Raw genomic sequence first — 18,610 nt, 5'->3', positions numbered from 1 at the left:
GTCTTGGAACTAGTGATTGAAAATTGTAAAAGATACTTGAGTTATTTTTAAATGTATTCCCCTCCCCCCAATTTTTGGAAGTGCTCACTGATATTTAAAAATTAATAATGTTTACTTGCTTATTAATGTAATATTTTGGTATGAAATGTTTATTGAGTTATTTCAATTTGAGATAGAAAGTGATGTCTTACCTTTCTTAAAACCAAGAAATTTTCCTTCTAAAAACTTTGTTTTGATTTTGTGATCACTTTCTGAATCTCATAGAATATAGTGTAGTTGTCAGCACAATAATTTCCAACATTTGTCTTTTTATTATTTAATTACCTTTTAAATTATCTTCAAATTGAAGGTAGCATGAGCTTGAAAAATTAAGTACTTTTCTATAGTCCATATATTATGAACCTTTCATTTTCCCTTTTATTAGAAGTGTTATTAGCAACTAAGGTTATTCTATAGGAGCAGTTAAAAATTACATTTCATTTTACTTGCCTGATTAAAGTTTTGGTCAGTGTACATGAGTATAGTTAGCTCTTTTTCCTTTTTTGCTTTTTAGGGCCATACCTGCAACATGTGAAAGTTTCCAGGCTAGGGGTCAAATCGGAACTGTGTCTGCCAGCTTGCACCACAGCAGTGCCAGATCTGCACTGCGTGCGGGCCTACACAACAGCTCACCACAGCAGCTGGATCCTTAACCCACTGAGGGAGGCCAGGGATGGAACCCACATCCTCATGGATACTAGTCAGGTTAATTACTACTGAGCCATATGGGAACTCCCATCTTTTTTCTTTTTTTAGTTACAGAGGAGGGGGTATGGTATCATAAGACATACAGATCTTAGTTATTAAAATTTTTTCTGCCTAAGATACATTGTGATTTTTTTGTTTGTTTTCTTAGGAGGTGTCAAGTAAAGATGAATTTATAGTGTCTTGAGTACACAAAAGCTGGTGAAGTGGTAATGCCATTTAGAAACAGATCGATGTCAGGGGAATTAGATTTCAGAAGTATAAGTGATCTACGAAGTTAATAATAAGAGGAAATGGTCTCTAACAAAAAAAACCAAAATTTTTAGTATTTTATTCTTATATTTAGAGGCTGTTATTCTAAGATTTATCAGGTCAAACAAAAATTATTTTTTCAAGACCTCAGAAGCATGAAAAGTTGACATGGATGTTTTTCCATTGTTCAATAAAATTCTTTGTAGTTTTTCATCAAATTATATAATTACTATATATGAAATATAAGAATTTTTGTTAATATAGTTTATTTCAAGTGATTTTTAAAAACACTTTAATCAACATCAGAGATTGTTTCCATTGCATGTCATCCCATATGGCAGGGCTCACCATTTTGTATGTTTGTAGGTATTTCCTTTAACACTTCTAACCAACCATGTGTCTCAAAGCAAAGAAACCCGGAAGTTCTTCCTTTTCTAGCCCGCCTCTTGATGATTTGCATTTAGAGGCAACCCACTTGGTTTTATCTAGATGCTTATTTAACAGATCTCTGTTTTAATGGTAAAGGTGATGCCTGTTTAAATAGCAAGAAAATCTAACAATCTGTCTAGTTTAAAAACAAAAGCATCTAATCATTTTCTCAGCTTTGGAGAATTAATTTTTTAAAACAAATTCTAAATATGTCTAAATATAATTTTTAGTGCTTTGTGTTAGTTTCAAATGAAAAGGTAGAATCTCTATCTGCTAATAGATTAATTACTAATGTTTATACAGTAGAAATCATCTCACATGAAACTAATTTTAAAATAATGACTCAAATATTGTTTTACCTTTCATGCTTGATGAGAATTTTTGCTTCCTTTTATGAATGGCTTTTGGCTGTGATTTTTTTTTTTTTTGTAAGCCTTTAGGTCCTTTTACTGTTTTAATAAATTAGAATTAGTAAATATGCCGAACATAGCATAGTTGTTTCTTCTAAAGAAGATTGCAAGTAAAGAGTTTGTCAGTTAACTTAGAATAATGAGCAGAACAATATAAATAGTTGGGTGAATCATTTTTGGTAATAACTTCAATTATTCTGCTTAGAAGTATTTTATATGAAAGTAAGTCCAAGTAAATTGGCGACTATCTCCTGTTTGATATTAATTCTAAAAGAATGATATAATTTTTTGTTTTGCTTAACCAATCAAATGCTTGCCGGATTAGCTGCGGAAACGTTGAAAACAAAGCACCCTTTATTTCAGTCTTTTATTGTATGCAAATGGATGGTCTTATTTATAATATAAATTTATTTCTACTTTATAACAAAAAATTTTAAAGCAAATGATTTTGGGGAGAAGATTTATTTTTGAGGAAGATCAAAACTAAATTTTTATTTTAAAACAATTTATTTGATAATAGCATAAAGGATAACAACTCTTGTTGGGATATAAATTTCTGACATAAAAATGAATCAAAATACAGTAATCTTACTGTCCTACTCTGTGGTTTTAAAATTGTTTAAAATTGTTATTTACCTTCAGTAGTTATTTCATTGACATCATCAGTTTATATAAAGCAAGCCAAAACAATGCATTTCTAAAAACATAATTACTCTAAACTGATTTTCTAGTGCTTTCCCAAATATTTCATCTCTAACAACTGAAATAAATTATATTTGTGAAAACTTAATCTATTTTGTATTTATTTAGACGCTGGTTTTCAATACAGAACAATCAGTTGGTTTACCAGAAAAAGTTTAAGGTAGGTGCTTTGTTAAGTAATTAAATGAAAACCCATTGAGTCCTCAGTTTTACTTTTTTCTTCTTCTTTTTTTTTGTCTTTTGAGGGCCACACCTGCGGCATATGGAGGTTCCCAGGCTCGGGGTCCAATCGGAGCTGTTGCCTCCAGTCTCTGCCAGAGCCACAGCAACACCAGATCTGAGCCGCATCTGTGACCTACACCACAGCTCATGGCAACGCCAGATCCTTAACCCACTGAGCAAGGCCAGGGATCAAACCCGCAACCTCACGGTTCCTAGTCGGATTCGTTTCCGCAGCACCACGATGAGAACTCCCCCAGTTTTAATTTTTTAATCTGTTCCTCTTGGTAATAAATTGCAGTCCATAAATATTCTGTGCAACATTACTGTTTATTAGTTTTATGTTTGAGTATGTATAAGAGGACTCGAAAGTCAAAAGTATCAACATTGATTCCTGAATTCTTAATTCCTAGCTTTCAGATGAATTTTTCTGTGTCCCAGGATTATTATTTTTATTCCATCACGTTTTTCTTTGTCCAGGTGTATAGCAGGAATTCCTTAGTATTGATTTGATGCTAAAGGAAAGGATGCCCTTTCAGAAATATCACCTTAGGGCCAAAAGCAGTAATATAGAAAGGTTAAAAATGACATTAAAATATAAGCTTGAAGTAATTTAAGTAGAAACCTCTAAGTTTGTTGATATTGCTTTTATGTATTTGTTTTCCTGAACCTTATTTTAAGGGTGAATTGTATTTATTTAGTGGAAGGTCATATTGAGATTATATATGATTTGAAAATGTAAAAATATAATTAGAGAAAAAGAACTATTAGTTAACTCTAGCTTTTATGAATGATACATTCAACAGTCAGTCTGAAATATCTACTTTAATCTTGAGATGACACAATGTGAAATTTTTTTTGCTAGGTTCTTTGTGGCAGGTTTATTTCACACCAAGTTCTTTATTTTTTTTTATTTTATTTTTTTTCTGCCTTTTTTCTAGGGCCGCTCCTGCGGCATATGGAAGTTCTCAGGCTAGGAACAACGCAGCAGTATCCGAGCCATGTCTGCAACCTACACCACAGCTCACGGCAACGCCAGATCCTCAACCCACTGAGCAAGTGCAGGGATCGAACCTGCAACCTCATGGTTCCTAGTCGGATTCGTTAACCACTGCACCACGACGGGAACTCCCAAGTTCTTTATTTTAACTAAATATTTTTTTTCCCTACTCTGATAAACTTTGTTTTGAGTTTATATTTTTATTAAATATTAGAAGTGATAAAAATTTCTTATTTTCTTAAGTATTTTAAGAAGCATGTATATAGTCTTCTTATTTTTCTTATAGTCATTTAAACTTGACTCGCGAAAGGCCTCTCTTTTGGAGGAAAGTAGCTTTTACTATATATGAGTGGGGACCAGAAGAGAAATGGATATGAAAAAAAGTAGAAGAAAGTTAACAAGAGGCTAATATTTATTGAGCACCTGCTAATTAACTACCAAGTGTTGGACTAAGCTCTTTATAGAAACTATCTCATTTAATTTTTATAGAGCAGTTTTATGAGGAAGATAAAATTAACAGTACAGAATTACCTTTATTTATATCTATATTGATAACTCCTATTTCTAATCTAAAACAAGACACAAACCTTTGAAATTAGACCGTTTATTCCACATGCTGTTTTTAAGTGTGTTTTTATTGATAGTAGTTGATAAATGTGGGAGTTTCATTTCCTTATTGTAGGATAATCCCACTGTGGTGGTGGAGGACCTAAGGCTCTGCACAGTGAAACATTGTGAAGACATAGAACGGCGATTCTGCTTTGAGGTGGTCTCTCCAACCAAGTGAGTAGTTCTAAAGAATTTGAGAATGGCTTTTATGTTTCTATAGTTCTGTCTTAAAGAACTTTCCCCAAATACAGAAAGATTTGTGTTTCACTTGTGATTATCTGAGCTAAAGCAGGAAAAATTGTTCTAAAAGTAAATTTTAATAATTAATGATTGTACAAATTGTCAGATATTTATGTAACTTCTACCCTGGTTCATATTCTTTAAATTCTGTAAAGATTATTGATGTGGCCATATGAAAATATTTTTGCTGTCATCGTAATGAACTGAAGTTATATATCAGCTCAATCTCTCTGATAAATGTCATTTCATATTTCATCCCATTGGAAAAATTAGTCTTATTTTATATGTTAAATTTAAAGTTTTATATATAAAGTTTCATATATATATGTAAAGTTTTATATTTATATTATATATATATATGTGCACACACATACATACATACATACTGATCTTTATGATATCTTTATGAACATACATACATACTGATCTTTACTGATATCTTTATGAACTTACTCTGTCCTAAAGTTAGTTGAAATAAAACCAAGAGAAATTACTTTGGTTAAAATATTAGTAAATAGCAAACTGAGCAAAAAAAGTAAACCTTCTTCTTGTTTTGTGAGTTAATTTAATGTCTGAGAAAACAATGTTATTTCCTTTTAGAAGCTGTATGCTTCAGGCAGATTCTGAGAAACTACGCCAGGCATGGATCAAGGCTGTTCAGACCAGTATTGCTACTGCTTATAGAGAGAAGGGTGATGAATCAGAGGTTAGTAAACAATATTGCAATACCAAATGATATACTGTCAAGGTTTTTAATTTTAATTGCAACATTGCAGGATTGTAACTTTTTTATATATATAAGATGATTATTTTGTAATTGAAATAGATTGTTTAAAATTATTGTTTAAAATTTACTTTTATTCCAGTATTTCAATATACATTTAATCCAATATTTGAATGTGTCCCAGATTGACATAAGGTATTCTGATGTAAATATTTTTCCCCAAATATTTTATCATTCTAATAAAATAGTGAATATGAGAGGGATTTAAAATTAAAACTGGGTAAAAAACAATATAGGAAAGCTCATATTTTTAGTTAAAATTTTCCTAGAGAAGATAAGCTCAGCATGGAGTCTTGCCTCATACATCATCTGGCTTCAGCTACCCAGTGAGTTTACAGACTTTTGAGCAAGGCTGGGAGTGAGTCTTGAGCAATGGAACTCACCCCTTTCTCCACTAGCTTCCTAAAAATGTGGCATTTAAGTCTGTGCATGTCTGAAAAAGTCTTTATTCTGTTCTCACATTTGTTTGATAGTTTGGTTGAGTATGGACTTTTTAGGTTGGAAATAATTAACCTTAAGAATTTTAATAGCAGTGTTTTTCTAGTTTCTAGAGTGGCTGTTGGAGTCTGTCTTGTAACTGATCTTTAACATTCCTCCTCTCCAATATCTTTGTTTTCCTTTTCTGGAATTTCTGGACTGGTCTAATGATTTTCTTATTTTTTATTTTTATTTTTTTTTCTTTTTGCTCTGCATTCTGGAAGATTTTATTCATCTTCCAAGCCTTCCATTGAATATTTCAGTTCTGCTAGCACATGTTTAATGTGCAAGGGTTCCTTTTTGCTTGCTGAATGTTTATACACAAACACCTGTTCTTTTCTCATGCCTGCAGTGTTAGAGTTGTGGTTCTTAATCTTGACTGCATATTATGATAACACAGGGAGCTTTAAAAAAAAAAAAAAAATCCCAGCACTTAGGTCCCTTCCCAGAACAACTGAATAGAGTTCAGACCCAGACATCAGTATCTTAAAAAGCTTCCTGGGTGATTTCTGCTTACAGGCAGTATTGAAAACCATTTTATTAGAGGTTTTCCTTGGTTATCTGGTAATCTGTTCATGGTAGCAAATTAAGGACTAACCTTTTCGGAAGCTCTGAGAATGTAGTTAACTATGTTCTTTGACTTTGTTGACTGTGAGCGTCATCAAAATCTGGACCATTTGTTGAGGAACAACCAGAGGTAGGGTCTTTAGAGTCATTTCAGCTAAGATTCACCAGAGAAGACTCACCAGTCTCCTCTTTAGGGGTAAGAGGCTTGCTGGGAGCTAATTGCTGGGCATCTCAGTATTCAGTGTGTATATGTCCATTTAATCCATTGCCTTTCAGGAAAACCTGATCCAGTCACTCTCTGTTTTACTTTCTCAGAGGGTAACACCCTGGTCACTTGCTTGTCTTTGTAGAGAGTAGTCCTAATAGTAATTTCCACACCTAATAGTAATTTATTAATATCATCTATCACCAGTCTATATTCAGATGTCTTCAGTTGTCCTAAAAATGTCTTTACAACCATTGTACAAAGTAGGATCTTTTTATGACTGGGCATTGCATCTGGTCTTAGGCCCCTTATCTTTCAGTCTGGAGCAGCCTTTTTTTTTTCAATGATGATGAAGACTTGCTGAAAAGATTAGGTTAGTTGTTCCTTTAGATTCCTTCTCATAAGAGTACAACATAGGTGATGTGTATATTTCATGTTGCAACAGGAGATACACAGTATTTAGTTATCTAGCCATTGCTAATGCTAAGATCTTTTGTGTGAAGATGAAACAGACACATTGGATCAGGGAGATGAGAATATGATCCCCCTATAGTGGTATTAAATATCCTTTCTTATTCCCAATCTACTTGGTTACTTGTGTAACAAATCTACTTTGTGTTACTTTGACCCTATAAAATCTACATCTCCATCAACCACTAATCTAATGGTTTTATAACTGAATTTGTAATTTCATTAGGAATTACAAAATGATGATTTTTCTAATTCTGTCATCCCATCTGCATTTATTAACCTTCAGTCTTATGTGAAATACAGGTTTTTCTTCATCAACTAGAGCTATTTAATAAAATGCTTAATTTTTTTGCTTTTAATTACCACATTTGGTTGATTTATTAGCTATCTTAAGTGGGGACAGTATATGATTTTGGGGATATCATTATGAACTCATGAATTTTGTAAATACAGTGGGTTCCAATGCATTGCAGTAATTACTCTTTTTTCATGTTCAGATTATCACAACTTTGTCTAATAAGAGCTCTGGGTAATGGCTTTTAAAACATTCTCTAATTTTTAGCAGAGTTTTGAGAGGGAACAAATTAAGGTGTGTATCCACATCATCTTGATGAATAAGCTAGTGGTATTACTGAAATACCAGTGTTAGCCATCATACACCAGAAGTAATAAGGATTATGGGAAAAAAATAGGGATAGGGCCAACCTAAAAATCTGTGTAAATTTGTAACGTGAATACTTTTAGGAACTTAGAATCTCAATAAAAATATAAGCATATTTAAATTCCTAATAAGTGAACACTGTAGTTTAGAATATAGATGAGACTTAACTTTAAGAACTGGTGAAGATGGCTTGGAAGGGTGCAGAAGGTCTGAGGCTTTGGTGACATACGCAAAATACATGAAGATCAGAGAGTATGGTGCAATAAATGCTTTTCAGTCAGAGCACGTGGTCAAAATGAGCTAAGAAGAATAGGGGGATGGGTGTCATGTTCAGTCCCGTGTTTCTTGAGGCGGCCAGCCTAGGTTTTGCTCTGGTAGTGTACTTTGCTTTCAGCGCCTATAAGCTAATGTCTTCGCATTAGCTTAAAAGAGAAAGAACTGGAAATGAACCAACATGATTTCTGCATTATATTGATGTCTTTTCCCTACATGATGATTGCTTATGAGCTAATTCACATTATCAGACACATCCTGGTAAAGCAGATTGTATTTATTTTTTTCAATGTTAAAATAATCTCAAACTTATAGAGAAGCTCCAAGTATAACACAAATAATTTTTTCTCCTGAACTATTTCAGAGTAAGCTGCTAACATATGCCCCATCACCCATTATTACTTTAGTAAGTACTTCCCACAACTAGGACATTCTCCTCTATTTACCATAGTAAAGTCATTAAAATCATGAAATGACCATTGATACATGGCTACCATTTGGTTATTGAATATCATTAAATTTTAATAGTTGTCCCAGTAGTTTCTTTACAGTGAAAAGATCCAGTCCGGGAGCACAGGTCACTTTTAATTGTCATGACTCTTCAGTTTCCTTCAGGAATAATCCCTCAGTTTTACTTTGACTTTCTTAACCCTGATTATTTTGAAGATTACAAGATCCTCCCCCCCCACCTTTTTTTCTTTTTCTTTTCCTTTTCGGCTGCGCCCACAGCATGAGGAAGTTCCCGTACCAGGGATTGAAACAGTACCACAACAGTGCTAGTACCAGATCCTTAACCCACTGCACCACCAGGGAATTCCCTTAAGATTACATACTTTTGTAGAATGTCCCTTGTGAGTTTGTTTGATGTTTACTCACAAGGTTATGCATTTTTGGCAGGAATATTATATAAATGATGCTGTGTTCTTTCCATTGCATTCTCTCAGGCGGCACATGATTTTGATTTGTCTTATTATTGGTGATGTTAACTTTGGTCATGTGATTTCAGGTGGTGTCTGTTAGACTTCTCTACTGTAAAGTTCTCTATGTAATAGTATGGGGAGAACTATTGAGATTGTATAAATATTCTGTTCCTCATTGCACTTTGAAGTTTTAAATTATATTAGTATAGGCCCTTATTTTATTCAATGTATTATAATTCCTTACTATCATTATTTGTTTTGTTGTTCAAATTGACCAAAGTTTGGCTAGTGGAGCCCTGGCTCTGTATCCTTTGGCATATTCCTAATTATCTTTGAGTTTTCTTACTTTCTAGCATGATGAGATATTCCCAGTTCATCTTCTTGTACTTTCTCTGCACAAACCTTGAAGTCAGTTTCTTCAGAGTGCCCTAGTGTTTTTTGTTTTTTTTTGTTTTTGGTGGAGAAAAGTTTTTAGAAACCAAGGAAAGGGAATATACATGATATATGTGTGTATGTGCACTTACACATTTATATCTATATTCCTTTGGGGGGGGGTTGCACCCATGGATATGGAAGTTCCTGGTCCAGGAATCAGACCTGCACCACAGCAATGACCTGAGCTGCTACAGCAACAACACTGGACACTTAACCCACTTTGTCACAGGGGAACTCCATACATCTGTGTGTGTGTGTGTGTGTGTGTGTATTTATATTGAAACCACTAGTATGCCTGTTGATATCTTGCATAAGAAATCTGACTCCTATTTATTTTTTAGCAGATTTACTTAGATGGTCAGTCCCCCTGTATGTGACCAGTACCCTTTCTGCTGCATTACTCCTCCCACACGCCACTCCCCAGGGCCCTAACACCTCACTCTAGGTGGCACTACCACTTGGTAGTTCCTTTCCATCCTCAGGCTCTCATTTCCTTTGTTGGGCTGTCTTGCTCTACAGATATCCTTCTTACCCTGCTTGGGAACCAACACCTGCATGAGGTCGCTCTCATTTGAGCATATGCTCCTCTCCCAGCACAATCCACCTAGAGTATTGTATCCCCCACTTTCTTTGCTTAGCTCTACCTACTAGCTATTGGGTTGAGTTTTTAAGAAGAGCAAGACTACGGCTAAATTATATTTCTGTTGATTCCATACTAAAATACTGGCTTGTTAAAAGTTGCAATGTTTTTAAACTGGGAGACTTTTTAGATAATATCTTTAATTGCTTAGAATCCCCAAACTATATCTTTGTATTTTATCATTATTGGCATAGAGTTTTCTGTGTATTTAAAAAATTAGCTTTCTTGGAGTTCTCACTGTGTTGCAATAGGATCAGTGGCATCCCTGCAGCACCAGGGTGCAGGTTTGATCTTCGGCCCAGCACAGTGGACTAAAGGATCTGGCATTGCCATGGCTGTAGCATAGGTTCCACTGTGGACTGGACCTGATCTCTGGCCTGGGAAATCCATATGCCATGGGGTGACCAAAAAATAAAAAAGAAATAAAATAAAATGGTCAATTTGAAAAAACTTAGCTTTTCCTTATTTGCTACCTTTTGCTTTTCTCCTGTTTTCCTAATTGCCCATGGGATTTTAGACATTTTGCATTCCCTTGTTGATTTCCTTGTAATTATAATTATGTAATTGATCTATTCTTTAGTAAAAGGCCATACCATTTCCAGTAATTCACTGCAGTAATTGAAACACTTTGCCTGCAGTTCAATAAATACCTTTGAAAATACTTGGTATATGATAATATTAATTTTATTCTTGAGTCTTAATAGTCTCATGTTTACTTTTTCTGTCTCTCATCCTGCATGTTAAATTCATGTTTCCTTTTCTCTTTGCCACTATATTCTGTACATACATTCATTATGTTGAGTTATTTTTCAGTATTAATATGTTTCTTCCTATACGACTAAAGGCCAGTTGATGGAGGAAACTATATCTTTTCATCCTGGAATCCCCAGTACTTAGTGCCTAACTTAAGCCCATAATAGGCCTTCAGTTTATTGATTAGAAGCTTTTGTTTGGAGTATGTATTGTTCAACGTAGTATAACAGTCTTCTTTTTTTTTTTCTTAAATAATTCTTAATTCTTTTAGAAGCTGGATAAGAAATCGTCTCCATCCACAGGAAGCCTGGATTCTGGAACTGAGTCAAAAGATAAATTATTGAAAGGAGAAAGTGCACTGCAGCGAGTCCAGTGTATCCCCGGCAATGCCAGCTGTTGTGACTGTGGTCTGGCAGACCCACGGTGGGCCAGCATCAACCTGGGCATCACCCTGTGTATCGAGTGTTCTGGGATTCACCGGTGGGTAGGCATGCCCAGGGTGAGAGACTTCTTCTGATAAACACACATTGTAAATTACTGTGTCCTCTTGGTTAGGGAACCTTGTCCACTTGTGTAATTTGACTGCCAGTTGCTGTCTTTGTACCTTTTGCAAAGTGGATAAAATTCTGCCTTGTGAAGTCTTTTTGAGGACTTTGATTCACTATTCATTATTAACCAGAAAGTCTGTCCCTATTTATATATGTGTTGAGGGCTATGTTGGAGACTTTGTCACGCTAAAAGGGAAAAATAAGTTGCATAATATGCAAATAGAGACTTGATAGTTTTATATATTAATGCAGTCTTTTTTTCCTCCCACTTAGGAGTCTTGGAGTTCATTTTTCAAAAGTACGATCTTTAACTTTGGACACCTGGGAGCCTGAGCTTTTAAAGGTAAAATAAATATTTGCTTAGAAATATTTTGTGTTTTCACGTAAAAGTCAAGATTTTTGAATCTTGGTTCACAAATGTTTGAATTTCTCAGTGCTCACAGTGAACTAAATTGTAGTGTAACAATCTGATACTGTTTTGGCAAATCTGGTCTTTTCATATTGGTTATTTTGTATTGCTAAGCTTATATAGCACTCAACTCTCTCAATTCACTTTTTAGGGAAACAGCATCCCTGCATTTTTATGTTTTCTCAGAAATTACCTTGGATTCTGTACTTTAATTTTAATTTTTTGTAATTATATCAATCTTGCTAAAAATATGCAAGACATTGCTCTAGTGAGCTCCATAATGGATTGGCATAGCATATTATTATCATTGCATTATTTTACCAAAGGCCCATTTGCAAATTTATATTTGTCATGGGTAGTGGTCATCAAACTAAGATATCCTTTTTTCCCTGTTCAAGAATTCATGTACACGAAAATGTCGTAAATAATTTTAAGTCACAACTGGATTTTCAATAAGATTTATAAAATTTATATTGATTAATAGTATACTTTTTTAAATTCCATTTAGTTTACCATATTGCAAAAAAAAGTATTACTTTAAATGTTGCAGTGTATTCTGCATTTACTTCTGTCTGAAAATTGTGTTCTTAATGTGCTTCAGTTTTTATTTCAATTCATAAATAAACTGATAATCCAGTCAGTTATGTAAACTAAAAAGTTTGCTTTGTAGAATTATTGTGTAAACATCTAAATGAAAGTGCTAAGTTGGCTCCTGTGGTAGAGCCCCAGTTTAGATGGCTTCTATCAATTGTTACGAATTCAGTGGAAAAGAAAGTGGGAGGTGAGGGTACAAATCTAATTTCTGCATCAACTCTGTGGACTCAATTTAGAATCTTTGGTTGATACACAAATGTACAGTACATTAAAAAAATACTGAAACTTAAAAAATATTTTGCAATACTTATAAATAAAGTATTAGGAGAAAATAGGTTTGGAATTGGCATAGGCATAGTATTGTCTATGGAATGGATGGTCAAGGGGGACCTGCTATATAATGCAGGGAACTCTACCGAGTGTCCTGTGATAACCTATATGGGAAAGGAATCTGAAAAAGAATGGATGTGTGTATGTTTATAACTGAATCATTTTGTTGTACAGCAGAAATTATCACAATATTGTAACTCAACTATACTTCAATAAAACATTTAAAGATGGGGAAAAAGGGAGATGATAGTTTCATTTCTGAGTTGTTTAAAACTTAACCTGTCTGGACTTAGGCTTCCTTTTTCAGTTAATTTAGCAGACGTTGTGCATAGTATGTAGCCTTCTGCTAGCCATAGTGGATAGAAATTCTGGTGGAATATGGGTGAGGAGAAACCCTTTCTTGAGGAGGGTAAACTTCAAGAGGAGGTTTTCTGGTGAAGAATGGCAAAAGAGTGATATTGCTCTCAGTCCTTGTCTCATTTGGCTTTCACTTTGAATATCTTTGTGACATGAGCATTTGAAGAACATGTAAAAAGAATTAAGAGGCTATATTTGCTTAAAGATCTTTATAGTATTTTTAGGAATTTATAGCTTTTTTTTTCTCCTGTCCAACAGCTTATGTGTGAGTTGGGGAATGATGTTATAAATAGAGTTTATGAAGCTAATGTGGAAAAAATGGGAGTAAAGAAACCACAACCAGGACAAAGGTATTACCTCAGTTGTGCTAATGTGTCCCCTCATTTTCCCCCTAATTAGAAATACAGCTATTACTGTATTTCACCATAATTGATATGTAATATTGAGATAGACTATTCAGAAGAGATCATTACCGCTTCTGTTAAAATGTGGCTGTCTCTTTTTGGATAGGCTAATTAGTTAATTATATTCTATTAATTAGATAATCAGTTATAATTTCCCGATGAGAATCTTAAAAATTAAAGCTCTACATAGGAATGATAAAAACTCTTAGCAGTTAAAGTAGACAAAGTTCTGTTGGTGGCAGACCTTTAAAAAGAGATAAACTGTTCATTAATGTTCCCAAGGATCAAGTTTCCACTACCTACAATGAATAGTTTCACATTGTTTGACTTAGTTCAAATATTTCTTAGTTACATATTTCATACTGGCATTGTTACATTGAAGAGTTAAAGGTGAAAAGGTAGCTTCTTATAGGGAAGAGTATTTATTTAACTCCTGTATGTGAAATTTTACTTCCCAGTTCTATACAGAGAATTCATTGAACGAAGTGGCATAGAGTACTTCAAGGTGGATAATTAGTTTTTGTTGATTTTATTTTTCATCTTTATGATTCTTTTTTTTTTTGTCTTTTTAAGGTTGTACCATTGGCATATGGAAGTTCCCAAGCTAGGGGTCGGAGCTGTAGGCGAGACAGCAATGCAAGATCCCAGCTGTGTCTGCAGCCTACACCACAGCTCACGGCAATGCTGGATCCTTGACCCACTGAGTGAGGCCAGGAATTGAACCCACATCCTCATGGATACTAGTTGGGTTCATTAACCGGTGAGCCATGATGGGAACTCCCTATGATCCTTTATTTTAGGTATTAATATTTTATTTGCCATAATCCTAATTTGGCTTTATGATAATTAATACTTTTAAAAAGTTATTGCTCTCTAAACCAATTCCAGTTAAATTAGATTCTTATTTTTTTTGCTAATACATGGCTGTTTGTTATTTCGGACCTTGAGATATCCTATTTTAGCCAAAGACCTAAGCATTTTAAAAGGATATAAGTAAGAAAAGATACAGAACAAATTGGACATTTTATAATTGTATCATAGATCAAAAGTTTAGAATGTGGAGTTCCCATCATGGCACATCAGAAACAAATCCAACTAGCATCCATGGGGATGCAGGTTTGATCCCTGGTCTCGCTCAGTGGGTTAAGGATCAGGAGTTGCCATGAGCTGTAGTGTAGGTCGAAGACATGGCTTGGATCTGGCATTGCTGTGGCCGTGACATAGGCTGGCAGCTGTAGCACCCATTTGACCCCTAGCCTGGGAACCTCCATATGCTGTGGGTACAGCCCTAAAAAGACAAAAGACAAAAGACAAAAAAAAAGTTTCAAATGTGATACATTTTTGGTTTCCCCACTTAATTTAGAAATGCTCTGTTGTTTTAAAGTAGTTGTCTGATGAAAAATTATGGTCATGAATAGTAGTAGTTCAGTATGTGACGTTATTTATTGGAGTAAAAATGGAATTAAAATTAATTTCTGTAGATTTTAATAGGTTCTTGGTAATGCTTTTCATTCTGTAAAAAAATTGAAATGAATGAGCATAGAAATTAAGAGAATATGAGACGGCCATGTTAATACTTGTGATTTTTCAATTAGTTTATTATTTGTATTTCATTTAAATGCGAAATCACAGTTCATTAAATATTTGGAAGGAATATGTTGCATAATGTCACAAATTCAGTTTTAACTAGTATTACATATAGTGACTTTCTTTGAAAAATTCAATATGTAATAGCTTCGTTTCAGTATTAGCCATGCTAAGAGATTAAGCAAAATATCCTGACATTTTTATATATACCAACCAGACAGGAGAAAGAGGCATATATCAGAGCAAAATACGTGGAGAGGAAATTTGTGGATAAATATTCTATATCATCATCACCTCCTGAGCAGGAAAAAAAGATTGTCTCCAAAAGTAGTGAAGAAAAGAGGCTGAGCATTTCTAAACTTGGACCAAGTGAACAAGTCAGAGCATTTCCCCAAAGTTCAGGTATTGCAGTCAACTTGTTGTCTATATGAATATTTTCTTAAGCTGAAGTCACTTTGTTAATCTCTGAATTAGTAGGTCTTATAGATTTTTTTTAAATGGTAAAAAAAAAAAATCTGTTTACTTCTACATATCCTAAGGAAAATTGGCTTTCTCTGTCTTTAAAACAGTTGAATTTAAATAGTGTCTTGGTAATTCACATTTCTAGGTACAGTTGACCCTTGAATAGCTCGGGTTGGGGCATTGACTCTCCCCTCAGTTAAAAGTTCACATATAACTTGTAGTTGGCCCGTTGTACATGCGATTCCTTGTATCTGCTCTGCAGGTCCTCTGTATCCTTAGTTCCACATCCGTGGATTCAGCCAGCCCCGGATTGTGTGGTAGTGTAGTGTTTACTATTGAAAAAATCCATGTCTAGGTGGACCCACGTAGTTTAAACCTTTGTTTGTTCAAGGGTCAACTGTGTGTATATGCTCAGGAATAAAACTGCTTAAAATGCAACGGGAGATGGGAAATACAAATCTATCATGCAAAAAGCCCTAAATATCTGATTAACCACCTAATATCCTTCCTATTTTTCCCTCCTAAATTTTTCCCAATAACGTTTTTTCCTGCCCTTTTCCCTTCTTATGGCCTGCTTTGTGCTTTGCTAACTTGCATGTCCCCAGTGGTTGCTGTAAATAGCGACGAGGCCAGGCGAGAGTCTCTGTTCTGTCCTGATGAGCTAGATTCACTCTTCTCCTACTTTGATACTTCTTCAAAACTACGTAGTAGTAAGTACTACTCTTGTGGAGCGTTCCAAGTCTGTGCCGGTGGTCATTGTGCGGTGTGGCCATTTCTCTAGCTGTTACCCATTGTCTCAGAATTCCACATTACTTAGAGTGATACAATAAATTAAGCTCTTTCCTACCCCTGACACATTATGGGGTAATGAGATATGTAACGACTCTGAAAATAAGTTTATTTTCAGGATTCATGATTAATTCATATTTTGATAAGTGAAGCATTCCATAAGCTTAAAATTGTGATAAATTTATTCCACTGGTGGTGGCTGAGTTCACCTTGATGTCTCAGAGCTCATTTTAAAACCTCGTTGTTTGTGGGACATTTTTTCCTTAATGGTGTGAACTTTAATCACTAGCTGGTTTTTCTCTAAAACAGTCAAAAGTAATGACAGTGGAATCCAGCAGAGCTCTGATGATGGAAGAGAATCTTTACCTTCCACGGTGTCAACGAATAGTTTATATGAGCCTGGTGAGTTTGCGTGAAAGTCAATGTTAATTGGTATTGTTGGCTGAAAAATGCATGTGGTAAATGCCAAGTTTGATTAAATAGTTTCTAAAGGAAGTGGTGAGTCTTTTAGGAGGTACTAAGGGGCAATTAATTCTGCTAAATGAGAAAGCAGCTATTTCTTTTCAAATTTAGAAGTCCTCTCCTAGCTGTACATTCTTCTAAGCCTCATGATAAGTGCTAAAAGTGACTTGTCAATAGCTAAGGATAATGTTTAATCCACATGAACTGCACGTCTTATTACCTTTATCTTTTTTTTTTTTTTTTGCGGCTGTTTTTTCTTAGGAAAAAGGTCAGAAAATCCCCCTCACCTGCCCTCCGAAATAGGTTTTTCTTCTGACCTGTGCTTTCTTCCTATATTCTCTCCTTTATGATTTCAGTGATTTTTGGTCTTGTACAATACACGGGGTCATTCTTTAAATTATTTGGACTGCTTGTACTGCAAATTGCGATGGTATTAGACCATCCTAGGAATAAAGTAAAGTAGTGAAATTCTGTAGGGATTCTTACTGCCTCTTCTGAGTCCTTAAGTCCTGGCTTACAGTAATATACCTAATTTTAATTTAATACCTACCCATCACATACTGGCAAGAGCTTTGTTTATCACAAAGACCTGGTGAACTAGTTGATATCTTTATTAAGAGAAGTTCACTGGGGAGTAATTCATCTACAGGAAAGAAGATAACTTTGTGAAAATTTCCATTATCTCATTTTGTTAAACTAGTTTCTTATGTCCCAACTTTCATATTGTGATGCAAGTAAGAATTCATTTTAAAAATTTTAATTTATTTATTGTATGTACATTCTTTTTATTTTTATTTTTTATATATAATGATTTTTATTTTTTTCCATTATAGCTGGTTTACAGTGTTCTGTCAATTTTCTACTGTACAGCATGGTGACCAAGAATTCATTTTTTAAAGACGTTATACAATATGCATAAAATTTATTCATTATAACCGTTTCCAGTGTGCAGTTCTGTGGCATTAAATCTGTTCGCATTGTTATGCTGCCATCACCACCATCCATCCGCAGAACTCTTCCTCTTACAAAACTGAGATTCTGTACCTATGAAACAATGATTTCCCATTCTCTCCCTCCCTGCCCAAGAGCTCATTTTTTATTGTTGTATTTGTATTTGCTTTTCAGAGGGAGAAAGGCAAGATTCTTCTGTGTTTCTCGACTCTAAACATCTTAATCCAGGACTCCAGCTTTATAGGGCTTCATATGAAAAAAATCTTCCTAAAATGGCTGAAGCTTTGGCTCATGGCGCTGATGTGAACTGGGCTAATTCCGAGGAAAACAAAGCAACACCACTTATTCAGGCTGTATTAGGGGTATGAGTTTGTAAATTCAGGATTTCAGTGGTAGTATAAAAAAATCATAGTTCATTCTGAGCATAGCATTAGCATTATCTTTTGCTTTAAGAGGTGGGTTGGAAAATAGAAGCAGCAGTTAGTAGTAACTTCTGAATACCACTGTGTGTAAGCTTAATTTCTTTTTCTTAAAGAATTTTAGTATTGAAAGTATGGGCTTTGCTAGATCACAGACTACAAATTGAATTCCAATTAGAAGTTGTTCTTGGGGGGAGTTCCCTGGTAGCTCAGCAGGTTAAGGATCCAGCATTGTCACTGTTGTGGCTTAGGTCATTGCTGTGGCCTGGGTTTGATCACTAGTTTGGGAACTTCTGCATGCCATGGGTGCCCCCCCTCAAAAAAAAGCAGTAGTAGTTGTTTTGGGGAAAAAATAATATAGTTTATCATTTCTCTTTTTTCTGGGGGGCTATTTTCTCTTTGAGGGAAAATGCAATAGAAAGGCTGTTAAAGTTTTTGATAGAAATATATTGTTGTTCACTTTTTGTACATCACTATTTTTTTCACTATTTTTTTTTTTTCCTCTAA

The 18,610-nt window shown here is 34.6% G+C and overlaps 1 protein-coding gene across 3 annotated transcripts in view; it reads left to right on the top strand.

The window, feature by feature from the left end:
* Nucleotides 1-18,610, top strand: part of ACAP2 (ArfGAP with coiled-coil, ankyrin repeat and PH domains 2) — a 154,154-nt gene that overhangs the window by 120,815 nt on the left and 14,729 nt on the right. For 2 of the 3 annotated variants that reach the window (XM_047789187.1, XM_047789177.1), the window contains 9 exons: nt 2,646-2,697; nt 4,439-4,539; nt 5,206-5,311; nt 11,063-11,271; nt 11,613-11,682; nt 13,288-13,379; nt 15,238-15,422; nt 16,581-16,673; nt 17,859-18,046. In XM_047789187.1, coding sequence (XP_047645143.1) covers nt 2,646-2,697; nt 4,439-4,539; nt 5,206-5,311; nt 11,063-11,271; nt 11,613-11,682; nt 13,288-13,379; nt 15,238-15,422; nt 16,581-16,673; nt 17,859-18,046 — 1,096 coding nt within the window. The remainder of the gene's footprint in view (nt 1-2,645; nt 2,698-4,438; nt 4,540-5,205; nt 5,312-11,062; nt 11,272-11,612; nt 11,683-13,287; nt 13,380-15,237; nt 15,423-16,580; nt 16,674-17,858; nt 18,047-18,610) is intronic. The other variant, XM_047789196.1, reaches the window with a different exon arrangement.

Source organism: Phacochoerus africanus, chromosome 1 (assembly GCF_016906955.1).
Source record: "Phacochoerus africanus isolate WHEZ1 chromosome 1, ROS_Pafr_v1, whole genome shotgun sequence".
Lineage (NCBI taxonomy): Eukaryota > Metazoa > Chordata > Mammalia > Artiodactyla > Suidae > Phacochoerus > Phacochoerus africanus.
Note: the sequence above shows the minus strand (reverse complement) of the source record. Positions and strands in the feature narration are given on the sequence as shown.